This window comes from Peromyscus maniculatus, chromosome 14 (assembly GCF_049852395.1).
Source record: "Peromyscus maniculatus bairdii isolate BWxNUB_F1_BW_parent chromosome 14, HU_Pman_BW_mat_3.1, whole genome shotgun sequence".
Classification (NCBI taxonomy): Eukaryota; Metazoa; Chordata; class Mammalia; order Rodentia; family Cricetidae; genus Peromyscus; species Peromyscus maniculatus.
In genome coordinates this window covers 74,487,570-74,511,198 of record NC_134865.1, presented here as the reverse complement: position 1 = coordinate 74,511,198, position 23,629 = coordinate 74,487,570, and the positions used below count along the sequence as shown (strand labels likewise).

Sequence of the window (23,629 nt, the reverse complement as noted above, 5' to 3'; positions counted from 1 at the left end):
CCCGTTACCTTTTCAACTACCAAAAAGTAAAAGAAAAATGGAATGGAATGACCTAAAGAAACTATGTAAAATGGCAAAGGGAAGTTTTAGTAGAGGAATATTTAGCTAAACATGTCCTTCAACTTACACCTAAATGAATATTTTCTACATATACTTGATCTGGGCATATTTTTGACATATATTAAACTATATGCATCAAGTTTCAAAACAACAAAGATTTTTTTAGCACATAAGAAACACCCTTTTAAAATGAAATCACAGGAATTGCACCATCATCTGTAGTTTTTGTGATTAGACTCTCCCCCAGAACTGCACGTATGCTTCCATTTCAGAGTGCTGAACAAAGACACTGAGCGTATGACGGTGAGCAAAAGCAGCTATGGACATGGAGACCATGTGGACGTCACAATCTTGCATGCGTACAGCACTCCCTCTCCTCCTTCACAAATACACTGACATGTGCACAGTGGGAACCCGTGGTGCAGAAATGAGGCAGATGTCAACGGATGAGGTCACACACGAACACAGGGAATCATGCCCCATCACACAGAAGGTGTGCGCTTACCTTTTTCTGACATATAGCAGATATTTCAGCTGTAAGGGGAAGGTACACAAAATATCAACAAAGAAAGAGCCCATTTTAAATAAGGGCAACCATGAAGAGTAATTAAAAAAAAATACAGTCTTAGTAATGCAAACCAATAGACTTCATCAAAAAGATTTGGATTTGCCTCATAAATTGTCCTCTATATTTATTGGCCTCTATTTTCCCCCAAAAGCACAAAATCTCGCTGTCCTAACAGTTTTAAGTTTTTATTGTGTGCTGTAACTATGTCTCCTATTCTCACATCTAATTTAACCTTGTCAACTACGTTAAAGAAATCAGTCAAGTTAAAGTCATACAACTTTGATCTCATTGGACAGTAACACTCAGAAGACTTACTGGGGATCACTGAGCCATCACTGATGAAGCCATGAGAGCAGCTAAGTTCTCTGGGCTTCCTGTTTCTGCTCTTTCCATGACACTGATGTGGAGTAATGGGCTGTGCTTAGAGCATCATGAGATGGTCTGAAATGTCAAGACTATAGGAAACACTTGTCTTGGTCTACTCTGACTTGAGCTATTAGTATTAACTAGTGCCAAACAGCCTCGTGATTTCTTATGAAAAATCCCTTATCAAACATGAGAAGATCTGTTGGAGCAAGGCAGTCAAACTGCTGTCTGCTAATGAGACTGGCTTTAATATGTGCATAAGAATTCTTTTCAGTTGCCATACCAAGTGTTTCCATGGAAACTGGTATCTTGAGAGTAGTTGAAAATAATTTTTCCGAGAATCTATCACTACTTCCCTTAAAATAGTAAGGCCCCAAGAAATGGACTGACACTTTATTTATAGAATAGTCTGTGTTACACTAATTCAAAAGATTAAAGGAAGGTGTTTCCCAGACCCTGCCTATAAATTAGGAATTAATGGATACAAAAATCAGTAAAATGTATAATTTGGTGTTTAAAACTCATTTTATATAACCTTTTGATAACCTACTATATGTGTTAAATAATCTGATGTGAACCAAAAGCTCTATCAATTCTTCCACAGATGAGCATCATCTAAAAATGAAGGCCAGAGTTCAGGAACAAGTCTGATATTTAACAGGTGCTCGTATCTTAGAAACTGAACAATGACACATGCTCCTATAGAGCCAGCTAGTCAGGAGGCAAGAGGCTGCCTGAGTCTAGGAGTCCAAGTCCTACCTAGGCAATGTAGTAAGAGCCTGTCGGTTATGAAAACAAAATGAAAGACAAACAAGCCGGCCAGGGTGGGGCATGCGTGTTCAGTACTCAGGAGATAGAGACAGGAAAATTCAGGGTTTGGTGCCAGCCTGAGTGACATTAGTAAGACCTTGTCTAAAAAGAAACCAACAAAATACAGTAACATATTTCTGAATGTGACTCTCCAACATCAGAGAGCCTGAGGCTCACTAGAAAAGTAGCCTGATGTATGCCTCTGTCCGCATTACAAGCCCACATCTTCCAATAGATGAAGCAAACTTTCAAAATGTCCCTGGAAGAAAATGGAGGCTGACAGCATTGCTCCTGTGATGGGTGGCACTCATTAAATTGATTCCTCTCTTAAAGTTGAAATAACCTAATATTAAAAAGTTGGATTTCAAAGAAGTAATGTAATCTAAACAAAAAGAAGAGTTCACGGCCCTCATCAGCATCAGGCTTCCCATGGCCTCTCCTGCTTGTCCCTTCACTATCTGTGTCTGTGGTCACAGTCTGAGCTATGTTTGTGTGAGTGGGGGTCAGTATGGCTCCAGCTTTCCTACCCTTGTCTGTCCTCAGCTTTCCTGAGCACTTTTGCTTTTTGATACAGCCCTGATAAGGAAGCTGGAATAGCCACCTCTCTGTGTGCGGAGACCTATCAACTCCTAACAGACTCTAATGGGCTCCAAGGAGCATCACACATCTTATCTTTTTATCACAGTACACTAGATATGCTTTATCCCTATCTTATTGATTGGGAGACAAGCTCTCAGAGCAATTAAAGGACACTGCCCCCCCCCTCGCCAAATACAGAGCCAGTAACAGTAGCAGGAAAAGGGGACCATGGTTCTCTTTCTGATCCAGCACAATAACACATCATTGGTAGCATCTGTTCAACACACAGAATATTCCTCAAGACACAACTCAGCAGGGCTTAAGTCATATATAACGCTGATTGTAATATCCAACCTTAATTTTTGGTAGAATTGATAGCTCCTTCCCTTGTCATTAAGTGTTTAGACAATATTATAAGCAAGACATTGATATAATGCTGCAGGTCAGTGAATATTCCTAAAATATGAGGCTTTGGTTGCTGTCTTTATAAAATAGCACAAAAGGAGATAAATCAACCATGTCATTAGTCATGATTACTCATTATTCATCCTTTCCCAAGAACACCTTACCTTGTGGCAGGAGAACATCAATCAACCACTCGCTGTGGTCCCTAGGAAGAAAAATGAAATTGGTTTCGGAGCTTCACTGGAATGTTCCCCCTGCTCATGCACGCCTGTGAGTTATACCCTACTGCTCAAAGCTTTTCACAGGGAGTGGAATTAAGAGCGCTATCATGATAAACTTTTAAAGCATCTAATGCATTCCAGTCAATCTATAAATTACAGGCATTTCCTCATATTCAGTTGTCTTTAAATGATGCTTTCCAGATGTTAGGTACACCAACCAAAACATGGGCCATATGCACAAAGCCAAGTGAGACCTTGAAGGACAGTTAACAAGGACAAAGAGCCCCCTGGAGTGATGACATGCAGGCTTTAGAAACTCCAGTTTCCTCCAGCATGGCGCTTTCTCTGCAGCCTTCCTAAGAAGGGCAGCTTCAAAATCAGAGCTGCTCCACTACATGGAATTGCCTTCCTGTGTTCTCTAACGACAGACGTGACAACTTTTCAAAGCTGAAACAGCCCAAATAACAGCTCACTGCGTTAAACGTCAGACAAACTAATCTCTCAAAACCACAGCAAGGCTGGCAGGGAAGTTGAGTGACCAACCTCCTCGGTGCAAACAGCTTCCCTTGCTGTCTGGAAGAGGGGCTCATACCTACCCTGCAATCCTCTCGCTGCATTCTTCACAGAGATACAGTGGAGGTGGCTTGTCACCCAGAGCTACCGACAAGGAAGGGTCTATACACATCTGGAACAAATGACAATGCAGAGTCACCGTCCCTGCTCCCGAATATCACATCCCCAACCTATGAGACGCATACCTTGTGTTGACAATGACAGAGTTTTAGTGTCGAGCCAGAATAAGCTGTTTTAGTAAAAACCCCACCTGCTCTGCTGAGGAGCCCACCCTGGAGATGTAAATGTGGCTGCCAGGGTTCCTCTGTCTGGCTATTTGCAATTCAAGTATCAAACACTGTCAAGAAATCTTTCCTCCTGCCACAAAGCTGAAAAATCCCCTTGTTCCCGGGCTGCTCAACTGGGTTATATGGGTGACAAGCCCAGCAATCTCTCTTTAGGAGAAGGAAAATCCATCGTTAAGATTTCAAAATCATTAACTGACATCAAAGTGCTGACAATAGAGATGTCCGCAGGAAATCTAGCACTGAGGGGTTCCTTTCCTGGCTCCTGAAACTCAACTTGGACTCACACAGTGTTGCATTTTCACTTTTCTCCCCGCCCCCAACCAGCAGCTCATTTACTCACACAACACCGCCACCCCTGCGCGTGCCCACCCCACCCCACCCCACCCCCGGCCTTGTTGTCTGTGCCTAGCACAGAGACACAAGTGTTCATGATGTCTGGATGTTTTCAATCAGGTCAATTAAAGTTTCCAGTATTTCCAAAAGTCATCCTGCATTCTGTGTCTGTGCTCATGAATAATATGCCTATGATTTAGCTGAGTGCCCAGGTAATATGCCTGGTATATAAACGCTTCTGGAACGTCGCTGTCTTTAGCTTTTTGCACTGATTTAAAGGGGAAGAATGACCTACATTTACAACCCCACCTATAATTCAAAGCTAAAACCTTGAGACGTTCTAGTGACAGGATCAATACCAAAACTTCTATATTTAAATAACTAAGCCAACAAAGCTCATAAATTGCATATTAGCTGATGCTAACAATCTACTGTGAAATATTTCCTATGTAAATTTCTTGATTCTTTAGACACAGTGAATAACTGTTTGGTCTGTGAGAGTGGCAATTTTTCTACAAATGGCTGAAGAGTAAGTATTGTAGGCTTTGTGAGCCAAATAGTCTCTGTCACGACCACTCAACTCTTCAGGTGTTGCATAAAAACAAGTACTCCATAAGCAGATGAACAAAGCTGCATCCCAATAAAACTTTATTGACAATAACAAGCAGCAGCCACATTAGTGGTAGCCACAATAGCAGCAGTACATGGTTTGCTGACCCTGTCTTACATAATTCTCTGGGCTTCAGCCAATTTCATAAAGTGAACTTTAAATGGAACCAGGAATAACCAAAAGTGGAATGTGATATAAGACTAAGTTCTGACTTGTGTTCAGCCCTATCCCTATGGCAACGGTCGGCTCCTACTTAAAAAGTGCTGTTCCCTGGGACAAATCTTCAAAGCCTCAGACTGCAGTGTCTGTGGCGGAGTGGGCTTTGCTGAGGACTTGTGTTTCCCTAAGCATCTCTGTGCACCCTGTGTAGATCTCCTGAGCACTGTTACCTCACTCTTCCCCAATAAGTCATTGACATGTCCGCCAGACGAAGATAAGTTTTCCACTCCACTCAAAAGGAAAAATTCCTGGGATGTTAGAATGACTGTCATTAGAGACTGGTTGCCTGACTTTTGACCTGTTATGTTACTTAATTAATATGCATGGTCAGTTCTATTCTGCTATTATGTTTGTGTCTGGCTGTTGCATTAAAACAAACAAACAAACAAACAAAAAACAACAACAAAAAATGATTGTTTGTAGGCCAGGTACAACACCTTTAATCCCAGCGCTCAAGAAGTAGAGGCAGGTGGATTATCTTGGAGTTTGAGGCCAGCCTGGTTGGTCTACATAGTGAGTTCTAAGCCAAGCAGGGCCATATAATGAGACACTGTCTTAAAAAATAAAAGAGCGTTTATAATCTATGCCCAGTGTACAGGCTCAGGAAGACAGATAAAGAAAAATTTCAAATAGCCTACCCTCCTTCATTCTGTGATGACAGTTTTATGGGTATTGCTGGCTGTTTTTCAACTGCAATGTGAACCTGTATCTAAATACACTGAATCTGTGTCGTACTATGTAGTCTCTCAGCTTTCCTGTCCAACGAGCATCAGGCATCGGAGACCCTGCAGTTGTGTATTCTGTGGTGGTGGATGGGCCTTAGGAGCAGCCATGCTGTGAAGAGTAAACCCCACTGAGGCAGGCCCGCTATAGTGCAAAACATGGCCCCACACAGAAAGCATTGCCCGGAATGTTAGTTTTCTAGAAAATGAACCACTGGGGCTCAAAAAAAAAAAAAAAAAAAAAAAAAGATTTGGCAGGAAGAAGTATGCAATGAGGATTGAGGATGTCTTCTGGGCAGATCTAGGTAGTAGCTGCAAACATCTGAAGGTACTGAATGCCAACTGTTTACTTTCAAATGGTTACTTTTTACATTTGAACAATTTCTATGTGAATTTCCTCACAATAAAGAAAAACTACCAAAGGCAGGCTGGTTGCACCTGGCCTCTAGGACTGGTTTTTGGCATAAAAGTAAGGTCAACCCAGATGAATGGGCTGGGCTGTCTGCCTAGAAGAGGAGAAAAATCTAGTTTCTCGTTTCTGTGGTTAGATGGCCAGAAAGCATTTACTAACCAGGATGCCAGAGGGCTCTAGAGAATGCAGTCTGGCATAAAAGTAAGGAAAAAATAACTGAAGAAACCTGTAGCAGGCAAAAAGAGGGAAGTAAAGATACAAAAATAAAAGTGGGAGCCATGTGGGTCTCCCTGCTATGAAACACCACCAGCTCCATGAAGCACATGGGATCCACTATGTGTTTGCTGGAACACCCTCATACAAAGAAAGACTTTGAGCCCCACACCTTCTTAAGCTCAGAGAATATGCAGTGCATGCAACACCTGTGCTTCTGGCCATGGCTCACCGTCATCTGCTCTTGCTTAGGAGTCATTCTGCTTTCTGTCATTAAAGGCAAGCATCCAGTTTAACGATACAAGGAAATCCTCTGATAGATGATGCATGGAGATGGCAATGCAACCATCATCACACAGCATGTTGTTAGCTCTCACTTTACCTGTTCTTTGTCCCTATCAGTGACAGCGCTAGTTTTCTATTAGTTAAGCACCCACACAGTCTGCCTAGACAGACTCCAACACCACCAGTTTCTCAAGAGGACCCATGAATTCCCCTAACTTCAGCCAGTACCCACTGCTCACAGTGTGACATTCACCTGTGCAAATCCCAACCTGCAAAAGCCACCCGTGTATCCTGCATCCAACAAATAGACACCGAGCAATTTTGTTTGTTAAGACGCGTGATTACTCCTCTGAATATCCAACTTCCAAGACTCAGTTGCAATAGGATTGAACAATATGTACAGAAAAGAATGAAGCTGAGAGTTAGGGTACCCAGCTCTGTCTCTTATTTTATGCTAACTGCCCATCGGCACCATGAAACTCTTTTCTTACCTCTAGTGTGACCTATTGTGTGCATGCTATGCAGACCTCTCTGCCAGCTATCCACATCCATGATTTGAGCTAGGACTTAACAACTTTGTCTAGTCTGTCTTACCATTCTCAAATTTGCATAGTCACATAGCAGACCCTCTGAAGTGATAACATATAAGGAACAGGGGTGGGGAGCAGGTTCTGAATGTACTGGCTCAGATGGAAGCCAGTTAAGACAAGGTATGTGTTCATCAGCGTTCTTCTGATAATTAGCTCAGTGTCATACCACACTTGGCTGTGAATTCACAGCCCCAACTCACAAACACCATCGTTACTCTTGCCCAAATACAGTCATGTTGAATACAGAAGAGCTTGAGATCAACCACAGAGCTCTGCTCTACGGAGATGCATACAACTTACTCCATTCACCTGGCAGTTTACTCTACTAACTGAACCACCAAGAACCAAGCTTGGGAAGCAGTACCTTCACAGCCGGCTTGTTAATTGCATTGTGGCATTCGATGTGCTGGCAGTGGATGGGATTCCAAGCTGTAAAGCAAAAGAGAGCCAGTGAAGATCTCTCACTGAAATTGTTTATGCCCCAGTAAAAAACACAGTGGATAGTTCACTAGTTTTTCTTTATCCTACATAGAAACATCATCAGATGGTATCCTAACAGAATCAATCACCTATGAAAAAAAGTTAAAATCAGGCAAAGACATGGCAACTCTATCCACCTTCCCTGGAAAGAAAGCCAATAGCAGGTGAGGTACTCAGGACCGTAATACCTCACAATGTTATAGCATTGATGAATTCTCAGGGTGCCCCAAGGATATTTTCACTGGATTCCCCAACAGCTCGGCAGGTAGGTATGGCAGATTCTTCAGCTCATGTCATCACATAAAAATAAGTTAAATTTTAAAAGATTACTTTGCCTGGTATGGTCACAGACTGGGTAAATCCAAGCTGAGACTAGAACTTGCAACACTAGGTTCTCGACCCTGGCTTACCTCACTATGGAGCGCTATGCAAACAAAATGTCCTATGCTTTTAGCACTAGGAGCTTTTCAAATGGGTAATGACGTGATGGGTCAGAAGGGATTCTCCACCATTCCAGTTCCCACCCCCTCTCCTTCACAGGGAGACTGGAAAGATGAATGTCTTGCCTGAAACACTGAACCTCAGCTAGCCTGCTGATACCTGTACCCGTCCCTAGCCCAGTATATATAAAGAACGAGGGAAAACACAAAGTGACCTGAGATGGACCAGGAAACACTCATAGCCAGAAACTGCCCTTTACACAGTCTAATGCACTGAACAGCACGCTGTCATTTAAATGATGTAAAAACATTCATGTGCTTAAAAGTATACCCTTTCTGAATGGCCATGTTCTCATTTTATGGGAAAACAGGACAATTAATTTTAAAAGTGGACAAGAAGTATTGACTAGAAAACAGTCCTCAGCTGGGCGATGGTGGCGCACGCCTTTAATCCCAGCACTCGGGAGGCAGAGCCAGGTGGATCTCTGTGAGTTCGAGGCCAGCCTGGGCTACCAAGTGAGTTCCAGGAAAGGTGCAAAGCTACACAGAGAAACTCTGTCTTGAAAAACCAAAAAAAAAAGAGAGAGAGAGAAAAGAAAACAGTCCTCTAATCACAGATTTGTTTTAGCTTGCTTTGAGGGAAAAAGAAATGAGTAAATGAAGAATCATTTGAGTACAGGTATTATGTAATCAGATTTCTCTCCAACGTGTAGTGAAAGCAAGATGTGGAGACTAGCAGCAAGTTTCCTTCTGCAATGGGAGAAACTTCACAACTGCCTTTAAACTGTACCCTGCTGCAAGTACATAGGACAAATGGCCTGTTTCTCCAACCTACACTCATGAAAGACATAACTAATCCAATATAGCATTCTTCCTGCTGAGTTCATAATGAATCTTCAATCCTTCTTCCCCCTGAACTCTAGTCACCACAAGTCAAAGCAGGGTTGGCATACATAGTGGCATCTGCTGACCTCCCTGAACCCATCTATTATGAGAATAAGTCATGTTTAAAACATGTCCACTACTAAGGCACAGGCACAGATAGATCAGCATATGCAATAGCTGTGACACTGTATCAATATTCTCATGACTCCTGCTCTGTGGGTGAGAGAAATGTATGAAAGGACCAATTCCTTTCATTTTTTTCATCCATTTTACCTATGTCATTGAGTTAAGAACAGGCTCTAGGATAGTCCACTTCAGTAATTTTTCAACTTTGATGAAACTTATTAACCTAGAAGCTCAAGAAGATCCTAGAAGCTCTAGAAGATCCTAGAAGCTCAAGAAGTTGTTGTCAAGACACAGCAAAGGAAAACACATCAAAATTCATTAAAATCAAATTGATGGAAAACTTTTAAAAGCAGCCATTAAAAACAAAAGAAACATTACTTATAGGAGAATAAAGATAAGAAAGATTGCTGATATTTTCTCAAAAACAGTGCAAACTGGGACATAAGGAAGTCAAGCTAAAACTGGTCTGGAAGTTTCCTGCCTCCTGGCTAGCCTTCACAGTGCTGGGAAGTATTATGCAGACTGCTGGGGAAAACTATCATCAAGAGTGCTACCCAGCCCTAGGCCTTGTGTGCATTACTAACCAGCCAGGCAAGATGCAAGGAGTGCAACCTCTGTTACGAGTGTAGGCAACCACTCTCTGGTGGCATTTAAGGCCAGTCCACAGGAGGGCATTCCTGTCTGCTACTATAAACACAGTCAAAAGCCTGAAGCTGGGAGAGTGGGGTGGGAGATCATAAGTGCTAATAGGGAAGCTATCTTGTTGTTTTGCTAAATGCACACGATGTGCCCATCAAAGTGCCTTCTAAATACCTGTGTTTATCTCCATAGGTTAGTGCTGCTATCAGCTTTGCTTGGAGATGCTTTCATTTGCAATGGACAGAAGTCATTACAGAGACTCATAACCAGTATTAAGTGATGAGAAAAGGTGACTGTTGAATGATCAGTTATAAATGGAATACTACACACACACACACACACACACACACACACACACACACACACCAGGCTCAAGGAACATCATGAAAGAAAGGGCAGAAAGAACGTAAGAGCTGGAGGAAATGGGGGCATGGTGTGGAACACTGACTTCCCGGCACAACATGGATTGAATGCACAGCAGCTGTGATTACCTGCTTGAGAAAGATCTGCACAAGCCCTGTCAACAACCTCTCAAGGAGAGGGAAGGGACCCATAGGGCTGAGGATTTACACAGTTAATGGTTGGCAGTGCAGGGAAAAGATTTTCTGATTGGTGGAGTCACTGGGAAGGTTCCCCGTTCTCCTGTAAGCAGCCCCTCCCCCATGCATCTGTAAGTAACCCTCCTGAACTCACTATGTCATCAAAAGAAAAGACTATGAAAGTAGAAGAGGGTCTACTGGAAAAGGAAGGAAATCAGTGGCAGCTGGTGGAGCATAAGAGATGGTAGTGGGGTGAATGAGATGGAGAACATGTGTACACATATGAAAACACCATACTGAAATCCACTATTGTGTGTAATTAATATATTCTTTAAAACATTTTTTAAAGCCAGGCGGTGGTGGCACACGCCTTTAATCCCGGCACTCGGGAGGCAGAGCCAAGCAGATTTCTATGAGTTCGAAGCCAGCCTGGTCTACAGAGCGAGATCCAGGACATGCACCAAAACTACACAGAGAAACCCTGTCTCAGAAAACAAAAAACAAACAAACAAAAATTTTTTAAATGCACAATAGAAGACACTAGAACCACATCTTCCATAGACTAAAAGAAAAAAATCTGAGCTTAGAGTTCTTTATCTAATAAAAATATTCTTCCAAAATATGCACTAAACAAAAGCTATTTGAGATGAAGAAGAAAAGGAACAAGAGCCAAGTGAAAATGCATTTCTGTATCAGCATGTGAGTCAGTACATTATCATCTGAAGGGAGACTGTGAAGTTAACGGTGCACAAGCCTTAGAGAAAAAAAAACTAAATTAAATAAGTAAAAACTGTTGATCCAATATAGAAATAAAATTGAATATTAAAAAATTAATCCCAAAAGTTGAGATGTTAGTAAAGAACAAATGAGCTAATCATAAAGCCATGGGCCAAAGATGAGCCCATCCCCTCAGCAATCACATTGTGAGTGACCTGGACAATGGGTACAATGCACATAACTGATCTAAAAGGCAGAAACTGTGAAATGAGAGTCTTTCAAGAAGCATGACTCTATTATACCCATATGAGAAACACTCAAAATACACACACAAAATGGATAAACAGAAAACTATGCCATGTAGACATTCAGGCACAGAATCTGGAGTCTCTATATAAACATCAGGCAAGCTGAACCCAGGACTTGGAATATGAGCAAAAAAAAGAACGGTATTCCATAAAGACGGAAGGGCCAAGAGAGCAAGGCGTGGACTAACTATGAAGGCAGGTGCCTTTATTGAACAGGCAGAAGCAACGAAAGGAGTCCATAATGACAGCTATCAGTTTCAACACTCTTTTCTCAATTCAGTAATTGATGAAATGAACAGGCAGAAAATCAATAACATTGAACAGATGAAACAAAATACTTATCCAATAATTAATAATAACAGGATTCTCTGTACAACCACCCTGAATACACAGTATTTTAAACAACATGAGTAACATTTACTAAGATGCACGATAAGAATCAGAACTTTAGATGGAATTACAGCACATAGTGTTCGCAAGTTCTTCGATGACTCTGGAATTCAACTAGAAAGCAACAACACAGAAGTTTCTGGAAAAATCCTAAGTATTCACACACTTTAAAATACTTCTAAGCAACACATGAGTTAAAGTTCCCCTTCGACTCATGCTATAATTCATGTAATTAACACTCACAAGACATGTTAGAAAGTATTCAATACCACTATATAACAAATTCCTGACATACATAACAATTTTGTGAGAAACAATGGAAATAACATGAGAAGGGAAATTTACCAAATTCTTATGGTAAAAATACAAAAGGACTAAAAATATTTATGCTGTTTCTTTAGGAAGATGGAAAAATACAAAATCAAGTGCAATATTAAAAAGAGGAAGAAAATAATACAGACACAGACAGAAGTTAGTAAAACTGAAAACAGAGAAACAGTATAGAGAACAAATAAAACCAAGAGCCAGTTCTTTGGGAAAATCAATGAAATTGATAAGCTTTCTAACCAACCTGATGAAGAGGGAAAAAATCATGATATAATATATAAGTTACCCACATCTGAATGAAAGGTAGGGGTCACTGCAGACCTATAGACACCAACAGATCTATGAACTGGATGAAATGTCCATATTCTCCAAAAGACACAATTTAAAAATATGTCCCAATGAAAACTATCAATTCCAAGTAACCCTACAAGTGTCACAGAAATTGAATTCATAACTTAAAATCTCCCTGTTAAAAAACCAAACAAACAACCCCCCGCTGAGTCCAGATGGCTTCAGTTGGAATTCAGGATCCCAGGAAGAATAACTCCTATATAGACTTGGAAAAGAGAAGTGCTGAAGACTCTTCTCAACTCATTTCATGAAACTGGAATTGCTCTGTCGACAGGGCTACATGACACATGACAATTAAAAAACTATAAATGCTCCTCACAAATACAGCTTCAAGAACACTTCACAAAAATTTGGCAATAAAATACAGCATGACAATATGGAGTTTATCCCAGTAATTCACAGTTGGTTCAAAAATGCAAATCAAATCAATGTAATTTGCCATATTAGGAGCATTAAAAAGAAGAAATCATATGGTCAGCTCAGCAAAAAGAGGAAACATTTATCCCAAACTGACCTTCATTCATTGACAATCTCAGTGAAGAACAAACAGGAATTGCCTTAATCTGATGTTCAAGAAAAGCGTCTGTGAAAAAATTATTGCTAACACCATGTTTAATGGTAAAACCTCAATACTTCCCTTCCCCTGCCACAGCTGGGAAGGGCAAGGATGTCCATTCTCAGTGTGTCTGTCAGACACTTGTATGGTCCGAGGTAGCGCAGAAGGAAGGACAGAAAAAGACCAATGCAAAGAATGAAGAGCAGGGAGAGAGGCTGAAACAAAGATAGATGGATCAAAAAGGAAATGGAACTTAATAGCATCCTTATTGGGCCCAAGGAGACGGCTGAGCAGCTAAGGCACCTGCCACTCAAGCACTCAAGGTTCCATCCACAGAGCTCATGTAAGTAGGGGTGTAGGCAGGGGCGGGCACAGCAGCCAGTTTGTAATGCCAGGCTCGGAAGTAGAGACCAGACGGGGATCCCTGGGGGAAGCTGGCTAGCAAGGTTACCTAGATCAGTGAGCTCTCGTTTAGACTTCGAGACCCCACCCCAGTAAAAACCAGGAGGAACAACTGAGAAAGACTGAAGAAAACCCGGAGCCTCTGAACTAAGGAATACACACATGTACCCACACACATGTGAGCACACGTACAAATGCTCTAGCACAACACACAGAGAGACACATGAAAAGAAAGGGGGGAAGTATCTTTATTTTCAGAGCACATAATTTTTAGCACATGACTGTATCAAGGGTTCAGGGCTCAAAATCAAGTCATTTCTACACATTAGCAACAAACAAATAGAATAAGTTATGGCATTATTTACAGTAACAACTCAAGCTATAAAACATTACAAATAATTTTAACAAAATAACTCTAACATCTATACACAAAAAAATGAGCAAACATTGCTGAAAGAAAAATTTTAAATACCTAAATAAGGGGGACATGGTCTGTGTTTATAAATTAAAAAGGCCCAATATTATAAAAATATCAATCTTCCCAAATTAACCTATATATTCAATATTTAAATTCTTATTTAAAAAAAAAACCCAAGCAGATTATTTTAAGAAAAGAAATGACAAGATCCACGAAGATGCAAAAAACATCACATGATTTCAAAATATACTGTATTATGTGGGGTGTATGCATATGTACATTTCATGTGTGTCTGCACATGTGATTACATGAGTGTGCATGTGAAGTCAAGAGATCAACACCAACTACCTTCCTCAATTTTTTGTTTCCACTGTATGTTTTGAGACAGTGTCTCTCCCTGATGCTGGAGCTCACCAATTCAGCAAAATTGGCCAGTCAGCAAGCCTCAGATAGTCCCTCCATCTGCCTCCCCAATACTGAAGTCCCAAGTATGCACTGCCATGCCCGACTTTTTACATGGGAATTGAAACTCAGGGCCTCATGCTTACATGGGAAGCATTGTACTGACTAACCATCTCTACAACCCCTCAAAACATGCTGTAGAGCTGAGGTGATATGATGTAGTTATGGCACTAGAAGAGAGAGGTAGGGCGAAAGAAATACACCGTTTTTAGAAATAGACCTAAAAACTAGGTGGTCAGTTACTTTCCAAATAAGAAAATCAAAATAATTCAATGTGAAAGAGATAATGTTTTTCAACAACTTGAGTTGGAATAACTGGGTCTCTTTAGGGAGAAATTCATCATTCCTTCTCACGCTAGTCCTAAAATCTATTCCAAATGGATCATAGTGTAAAATAGAAAACTTCAGGTTGCACAGGAGAATTTCTTGATGTGTCTATTGATGCAAACTTATAATTTCAGCTACCTCAGGAGGCTGAGGGAGGAGAAGTTCAAGGTCAGCCTAGGCACAGAGTGAGTTCAGGCCAGCCTCAGTGAGGCCATGCCCCTAAATACAAAGCAAAAGAGGGTAGGTGTGGTTCAGGATGGTGATCTCATCTGACACACACAAACCCTGGATTTGATCCTTAATACTATAAGAACAGAGAGGAAAATGAATTTCTTTACAACCTTCATAGAGACAACGGAAGCATTAAAGAAGATACTGATCAATTTTAATGTATCAAAACATAAAATTCCTGTTTAGGCTAGAGATATAATGGCCTTGAAAACCTAGACAAAAAAATAAAGATCAACCAAAAAATTACATTATAGGAAACATGCCAAACACTGGAGGAAACATATCTGAGAATTTTCTACTCTATGGATGAGCACATAAAAGCTGTGTGTGCCAGAGCACATGACCTCTTCAAATCAGAAGTAAAAACACATCGAAATTCAAACTCTGAGGAGACGAACAGAGTGGGACAAAAATGGATTTGAATAAGACATGGTTAAAATGTGCATAAACTAAAAATAAAACAGCAGAATTAGAAATCCTTGCTTAAAGAAAAAAAATTTGTTGTTGTATCCCAGAACTTGGCCTCTGCCTTTGTATGTTGGGATAACTGCACAATAGATTATTGGAGTTGATGCTGGGTTAGGATATGGAGTAAGTTTACAGAGTAAGAGCACTGAGAAGCTAAGAATCCAGAGGAGAAATAAATATGTGAACTAGTGATAGTAATTGCTACAGATTACAGAAGATAACATTTTGACAGCCAGGCAGTGGTAGCACACGCCTTTAATCCCAGCACTCGGGAAGCAGAGCCAGGCGGATCTCTGTGAGTTTGAGGCCAGACTGTTCTACAGAGTGAGTTCCAGAACAGGCCCCAAAGCTACACAGAGAAACCCTGTCTCAAAACAAAACAAAACAAAACAAAAATTTGACATACATAACAATCATTGGTATTCCTGAGGAACATGCCTGAATAATTGGAAGAAAGGCAATAATTCACACTTCATTAGAGAAAAATTTCTTGAAAAGGTACCCAAATTTACATTGAAAGACTTCAATGGGTAAAGGTACTTGCCACCGAGTAGGAGCACCTGAGTTCGAGCCCAAGCACCCACACGGAAGGAAAGATTCAAATCTCACAAGGTGTCCTGTGACTACCACCTGTGTGCTTATGGTACATGTACACATGTACATACATACAAAATTAATAAATAAATGTAAAAAAATTAAAAAGTGCTTCACACTACAGACAAACATCAAGGAAAAAATATTCAACCTCAAAATGTTTATGAAATTTTTAAAAACAAATGAAGAAAACCAAGGAGATTTCTATAAAAGACAAAAATCACAGTGGTCTAAAATTCTTCTTCCGTAATTCTACATACCAGAAAACAATGGACAAATATTTACATATCTTCCATGGTGAAACAGATTTTTCATGTGTAAAGCCATAGGAAGACTTTTTAAATATGCTCAAGCTTTAAAAAAGACATAAAAAGTCTATTCCATTGCTGAAAATATTTTATTTATGGTTTAGCAGCAAGGATGCAGTCCCAACACTTGGCAAGTGCCAAAGGGTGATAAAGAGATCAAGGTCAGCCTCGACTGGAACACCAAGTTCCAGGATTGCCTGGGCTATCTGAGACCCTGTCACAAAAAAAACAACACAAAAGGAAATAAAAATGCTATGAAGCATACAAAAGACCCCGAAAATGTAACCCATAATGAGAGGGGAGCAGGTGAGAAGAAGGAGACTTAGACCCATTCGGAATTAGGAATAAGGATTTGAAAATAAGTACTTAAGGTTTGTTTAAATTTATAAACAAGTAGATTGTTAAAATGAGGATTCCAACAGAGAAATGAAAATTCTATTAAAAAGTACTAAAAGAAATGGAACATACAAAATCAATAATTCAGTAGGTGGACTTTTAAAAAACATTGCACACAGCAAGAAGAAAGCAGGGATCAATGGGCTGAAATACAAGTCAGTATAATTCTCACAGAAATACAGTTTGTTTTGTGTGCACATGTGCTCACATGTTTCTGTGGGCGAGTGTGTGTGTAGGTGTGGGTGTGTGGCAGATGCAGGTGTGTGCGCATGCATGCACATGTGGAAGCCAGAAGTCAACTTTGGTGTCTTCCTTGGTTGCTCTTCACCTCAGGCTTGGAAACAGGGTTCCTCCCTGGAGCTGGAGCTGGAACTGAGCCCCTCACGCCAGGGAGTTCCTGTCCCTGCTTCCCCAGCACAGGGGTCACAGATTTAGACCACCCCACCCAGCTTATCATGTGAGTGCTGGCATCTGAGCACGGATCCTCACATCTGTGCAGCACGCACTTTCTCGATTGAACCGTCTCTCCAGCCACCCTCCATCTCTTTTCTCAAAAACAACAACAAAAAAAAAAAAATACAGAGGCTATAAAAGCTCCGGAGGTAATATTCAATACATTTGAGTCTCTGGACAAGAAAAGGAAAGACTATCCGGATAGAATGGCACCCAAATTCTTGTGATACCAACAAGAGGCATAAAGCCACATGGCCCCAAAGCTCAGCAGATCTCAAGCAGAGTAAATACAAAGACAACCACACTCCAAGCATAAGAAGACCATTGAATACCAAATACCAGGAAAGATGAAAAAAACTACATTACATTAAAAACGCTGCACTGATTTCCTCTTAGAAACAGCAAATTGACATAATTAAATAATGTTAAATGAGAAAAATCAACATTCAATAATTACAATGAAATTAAGATAAAAATTTTAAGATAGCTGTAACTCAAAAACATAGAAATTAAACAATACTCCCCCGTACACCACAAACAAAGATCTAGTGACAAAATTTTTAAATATCTGAATGAGTATTAGTAAAAATACAGCACATGGAGGGTGGAGAGGTGCCTCAGCAGCTAAGGCTACAGGCTGCCCTTTCAGAGGACTCAGCACCTACATCAGACAGCTCACAACCTCTGTAACTCTAGCTCCAGGGGATGGCTGCCCTCTTTTGGCTTCTGTGGACACCAGGCATGCATGCAGAGCACAGACATACATGCAAGCAGAACATGCATACACATAATGACAAAAAAAATTACAAAAACATTTATAAAAATACAGAACGTCAAAACCTGTTGGATATGATGAGTGTAAAACTTAGAGGAAACTTGTGATTTATAATAGATAAACAGAAATCATTTTAAAGTTAAAATCAATAGTCTAAGCATCCTCCACAAATCTTTTTAAAAGAGAGAGAGAAAAAATAGATAAAATTCAGCTCCAGGAAGTATTAAAAGATGAAATCATAAAAGCATAACCTTTATTCATGCTCTCTGGTTTTGATTTATTTTAGTTTATATGAACATTACCATAAAATTTCAAGATAAGGGCTTTAAATAACTGGAAATGAAACTTCCTGAAATCAATCAATAGATGCAGATCCCAACAGCTGACATGGTGGTGAAATACCCCTGCAGTTAGGAACAAGCTTTGGTGTGCATTCTTCTACATCTGTGCACCAGACCATCAGCTCTGAGGGTCTTGGACCAGGAAACAAGAAGGAAGGACGGTACTGAGTGGGTACAAGGATTGGAAAGGACTGGCATGGAGTGTCTGTATAAGAAACCCAGGCAGGGCCACAGAGGTTCTTCCCAAGCCAGCCTGGCGATCTGAGGTCGATCTGAGGTCGATCCCCAAAGCCCATGTGAAAGCAAACGGAGAGAACAAACTCGAAGCTGTTCTCTGATCTCCACACAAAAACTATGGCACATGAGTCCATACACGCTCATCAAATGCATACACATGCAACGATAATACATTTTAAATTTAAAAAAAGTCAATCACCAACTACTATACAAACCATTGAATTGCATAAGATGTTCATTGTAGTTTCACGTCTATTGGCCCCAAGTTGAAAACAACCCAAATATTGATAAAAATAGGACATTTGGAGAATGAAAGAAGTAATGCTTTTAACAATACGGATTAAGCTCAGTAATACTGTGTTGATGAGTGAAGTCGGGCAGGAAAAGTATATAGTCTTCCATTGTATTTGCATGTATACCTGAATTAGATGATTACATGAATTCTATTAAAACTGCCCCAGTGATGGCCCATGGGTACAAGAGGGGTGTGCTGATCAGAAGGGATGGGCTATGATTTCCTGCTTTGTTATTGTTATTGCTGTTTGTTTGTTTTGTCTTCATGGTGACCACAGAGCATCACATATTGACTAAAATTGATGCAGCAGCACACTCAATACCAGTCATCATACCTGTCATACATATAAAGTGCACTTTCATTAAGTACTATTATCACAAACAACGGAATAAAACCCAACATTTCTCAAAACTGCCAAGACGTCAAGTGTCAGTTAGAGAAGTCCTATGAATCACCCTAAAAGACAAGTAGAAATAACAGAACTAGACAGGGCATGGCCAAGTAGCCAAAAAAGGGAGGGAGTTGTTACCTCTAAATTAGCAATAACTAATAGTGTGCATCCAAATAGCAGCAATAAAAATAAAGTTCATAAAATACTTTCAAGGTGTATGAGTAAAATGATTACCAGCTTAGAATTATATACATAAAGAAAACACATTTAAGAGGTTCTCACATTCTAGGCTAGTCTGATGTGCACAGTAAGAATCTCTCTCAAAAAGCTAAATAAATAAGTAAAGTCAAGACAATGACATTTTTCAGATAAATACAAAGTGAGAAAACTTATCCCCAGCAGATTAGCATTAAAGGAAACACAAAAGTGTATTATTTTAAAAATTCAATTCCAGGCAGGACAGATGGCCCCGTGGCTAAAGTGATTGCGAAACAAGTGTGAGGACTGGAGTTCAGACTCCCAGAATCCATGTAAATGCCAGGTGGGTGTCATGGTTACAGGTGTGTAACCCAGCACTAGAAAGATGGAGATGGGGGCAAAGCTATACCATACAAACACTCGTGAAAGTCTACATAGTTACATTTGTTTGTGAAAAGTAAATCTTAACACAAAAAGAATCATGAAAGATAAAAACAATGCATTTCAAAAATTAATAAAAGTTTCAATTCACCTGAGAGAGACTGAATTCTAAATTTGCATATACCTACCTACCTATTAACATCATCTCAAAATATAAATAGTAAATAAATCAGAATAGGAAGGAATTAGACAAACCTACAGATTATAGTAAAAGAAAAAAAACCCTCCGGGGCTTCACACTGAAGATAGAGAAAGTGAGCAAAATTTACTGACAGGCTGGAAAGATGGCTCAGTGGTTAAGAACACTTGTTGCTCTTGCAGAGGACCAGGGTTTGATTCCCAGCACCCATATGACAGCTCACAACTGTGTATAACTCCAGCTGCAGGGGGTGTGAAGCTCTCTTCTGGCCTTTTTTGGTACCAGGTAGGTATGTGGTACACAGATATACACGCAGACAAAACACTCATACGCATAAAATATAATAATAATATTTTAAGTTCAAAAATGCAATGACAATATAGAAAGATCGAACCAGACAAATAATAAATCTAGTCTATTTCACATAGACTACTGTACAAATTGTTTTAGCTATACAGAAATATTTATATGTTCAGCCCTAAAAGAAAATATTAAAAAATAAATAAATGATGTTGAACTGCGGAGATGGATTAGTCAATAAAGTGCTTATTATGCAAGAATAAAGGTCTGAATTTGATCCCAGCACTCAAATAAAAAAGCCAAACAGCCGGGAGGTGGTGGCACACACCTTTAATCCCAGCACTCGGGAGGCAGAGGCAGGCGGATCTCTGTGAGTTCGAGGCCAGCCTGGTCTCCAAAGCGAGTTCCAGGAAAGGCGCAAAGCTACACAGAAAAACCCTGTCTCGGGGGGAAAAAAAAAAAGCCAAACATAGCAAAGTATGCCTGCAGTTCCAGAGCTGGTGACAGAGAGACAAAAGGACACCTGTCAGTCAAGCCAAATCAGAGTCAGGAGGCCATGGAGGGATGCTGCTTACTGGCTTGTTCCTTATGGCTTGCTCAGCCTGCTTTCTTATAGAACCCAGGACTACCAGTCCAGGCATGACACCATCCACCATGGGCTGGGCCCTCCCCTATTGATCAACCAAATGTAAGGCATTGAGAAAATGCCTTACAGATGGATCTCATGGAGGCATTTCCTCAAATGAGGCTCCTTCCTTTCTGATGACTCTAGCTTATGTCAAGTTGACACACAAAACCAGCCAGTACACCTTGGTTCAAAAATAATAATAAAAATAAAGTGGAGAGTGATTTAGACACATATGAGCATTTACACACACACACACACACACACACACACACACACACACACAAACATGTACATACAAAATTTATATATTATATAATACAAAATATGTCATCTGACCATGGAAGAATGAAGCTATAGCTTATCCTAATCAATTATCTATAGGTCAAAGAACAAACCACACAGAAATTAGAAATCAGCACAGGAGGTTTAGCCTGAGCAATGATGACAGAAAGGCAGGAATCACAGCATCATCTCATGAAAGATCTTTGACAAAAGCCAAAACTCCTTTGTGATTAAAAACTATGAAGAATACAGGAACAGAAAGACAATATCTCTGTGTAGCTAAGGACACTTATGACAGACCTGTAGCCAACACTACACAGAGGGGGGAAATGGAAAATGTGTCATCCAAACCCAGAAATGAGATGCAACTTTCCTTCGATGTCTCTCTTATTACAGTGCTTGCACACTCAGCCAGAGTGATAGGCAAGAGGAAGAAGTGGGCACAAACAGGAGATGAAGAAGCTGAATTACACCTATGCTGATATAACCCTCCTCCTAAAAGACCTAAAGAATCCACACACACACAAATCTCTTAGGTCTGTTATATACTTCCGTCAGTCACAAGGTGCAAAAATCAACATTTAAAAACATCAGTTGCTTTATACACCACTCATGAACTCCTAGAAAAAGAGATTGGTTAAATAGTAGCTTATGATAGTAGCTTCAAAATGCTAAAATAAAATACAGAAGTATAAAGGTGACCAATGATATGGCAATTCCCTACAAAGAAAACTATAAAGCATAAAGAAAGATATCATATAAGACATTTGAAAAATGGAAAGAGTGCCCATGTTTATGGATCAGAAAAATACTCTATAAATAACCATATTATTAAAAGTGATACACAAAACCCAATACAATCTCCACCAAGGTCTAGTGATATTCTTCACAGATCTAAAAAAAAACAAACCTAAAATTCATGTGTTAACATAAAGACCTATGAAAATAGCCAAGGCAATCTTAAGCAAAAAGAGCAATACCGGCGGCATCAGAGCACTGATTTCAAACTACACTACAGATCCATAGTGACGAAAACAGCACAGCATTGGCACAAAAAATAATGGAATAGAAGACAGAGAATTTAACCCAAATGGCTCTAATCATGTCATCATAGAAAAAGATACCAAAAACACACATTGTCTAAAAAAAAAAAAAAAACTTCTTTAACAAGAGATGCTGGGGAAAGTGGATATCCACATGTAGAAGGACTAAAACTGGATCCTGACTTCTCATCAGTACAAAAAGCAACTAAAGCTCAATCACGAGCTTTAATGTAAGATGAGATCATTGGAATTTCTATAGGGAAACATATTAAGCATTAAGGATAGACAATAACTGTGATGGTTTGAATAGAAATGGCCCCTAGAGGCTCATATATTTGAATACTTGGTCATTAGGGGAATGGTGATACTTGACAGGGATTAGGGCATGTGGCCTTGTTGGAGTAGGTGTGGCCTTGGAGGAAGTGTGTCACTGGGGGTGAGCTTTGAAGTTTCAAATGCTCAAGCCTGTCCCAGTGTCTGTCTGCTACTGCTGACCTGGTAGAGGTGGAACTCTCAGCTACCATATCTGCCTGCATGCTGCCACACTTCCAGCCATGACAATGGACTAAACCTCTAAACTGTTAGCCAGTCTCAATTAAATGTTTTCCATTATAAGAGTTGCTGTGGTCATGATGTTTCTTCACAGTGAAAAAACATTGACTAAAACAATAACATTCTGAAAAAACTGTAATAGATGGGCAAATAAAATGAGACTTGCCATTGTAAGCACATGTAGCAATGTCCTACTGAAAGCCCTCTGTACAATTAATATGACTGACGTTAAATTATGAATTTTAAAGAATCCATAAAAGTCTTGTGGAATAGAAAGGAAGTGTATTTTATTGTTTTAATAATTATATGATATATAAAAGAATGTTTAATGAAGCGAGTTGAGTAAATACGCACTCCTAACGAGAGTGTGGATTAGCATAACTGAACTGGGAAGCTGCTTATCATCTATTAAAGCTGAGTACACATGTGCCTCTTACTCAGCAGGCTCATTCATAGGGATACATTTCATATCAAAGACATATCAAAAATGCTCAGAGTAGCATTATTTCAACAACCAAAAATTAGAAACGACCCAAATGTCTAGTAATAGTAGAGAAGATATGAAAATTGTGGTACATGAATTTTGTGGACAATGTGTAACAATAAAGGTAAACAAACAACAGTTATCCTCAGCACACAGATAACGCATGTACACACACACATAAGTGTACACACACACACACACACACACACACACACACATGCACAAGTAATAGATGCTTCCATTTTTATAAAATTCAAACTTGGGTAAAACTAACCTCTGATATTGAAAGGAGGAGGAGGCCATCACTCAAGAAACACAGAGTGGGAAGGGCTCCAGACACACTTATTTGTGGTTTCATGCGTGTGTACAACTGCACCAACAAAACAGTCTTAAGAGATTCTAGTTGTATAGATACAAAATCAAGATAATTCAAGAGAAGAGCGAGCCTGAGGA

At 39.9% G+C, this 23,629-nt stretch overlaps 1 protein-coding gene across 4 annotated transcripts in view; it reads right to left on the bottom strand.

Annotated features, from left to right (window-relative positions):
* Positions 1–23,629, bottom strand: part of Unc79 (unc-79 subunit of NALCN channel complex) — a 243,576-nt gene that overhangs the window by 143,564 nt on the left and 76,383 nt on the right. For all 4 annotated transcript variants that reach the window (XM_076551291.1, XM_016009187.3, XM_076551293.1 and 1 more), the window contains exons 8-11: positions 7,618–7,682; positions 3,606–3,694; positions 2,953–2,993; positions 566–594 (exon numbers count right to left, since the gene is read on the bottom strand). In XM_076551291.1, the coding sequence (XP_076407406.1) occupies positions 566–594; positions 2,953–2,993; positions 3,606–3,694; positions 7,618–7,682 (224 nt within the window). The remainder of the gene's footprint in view (positions 1–565; positions 595–2,952; positions 2,994–3,605; positions 3,695–7,617; positions 7,683–23,629) is intronic.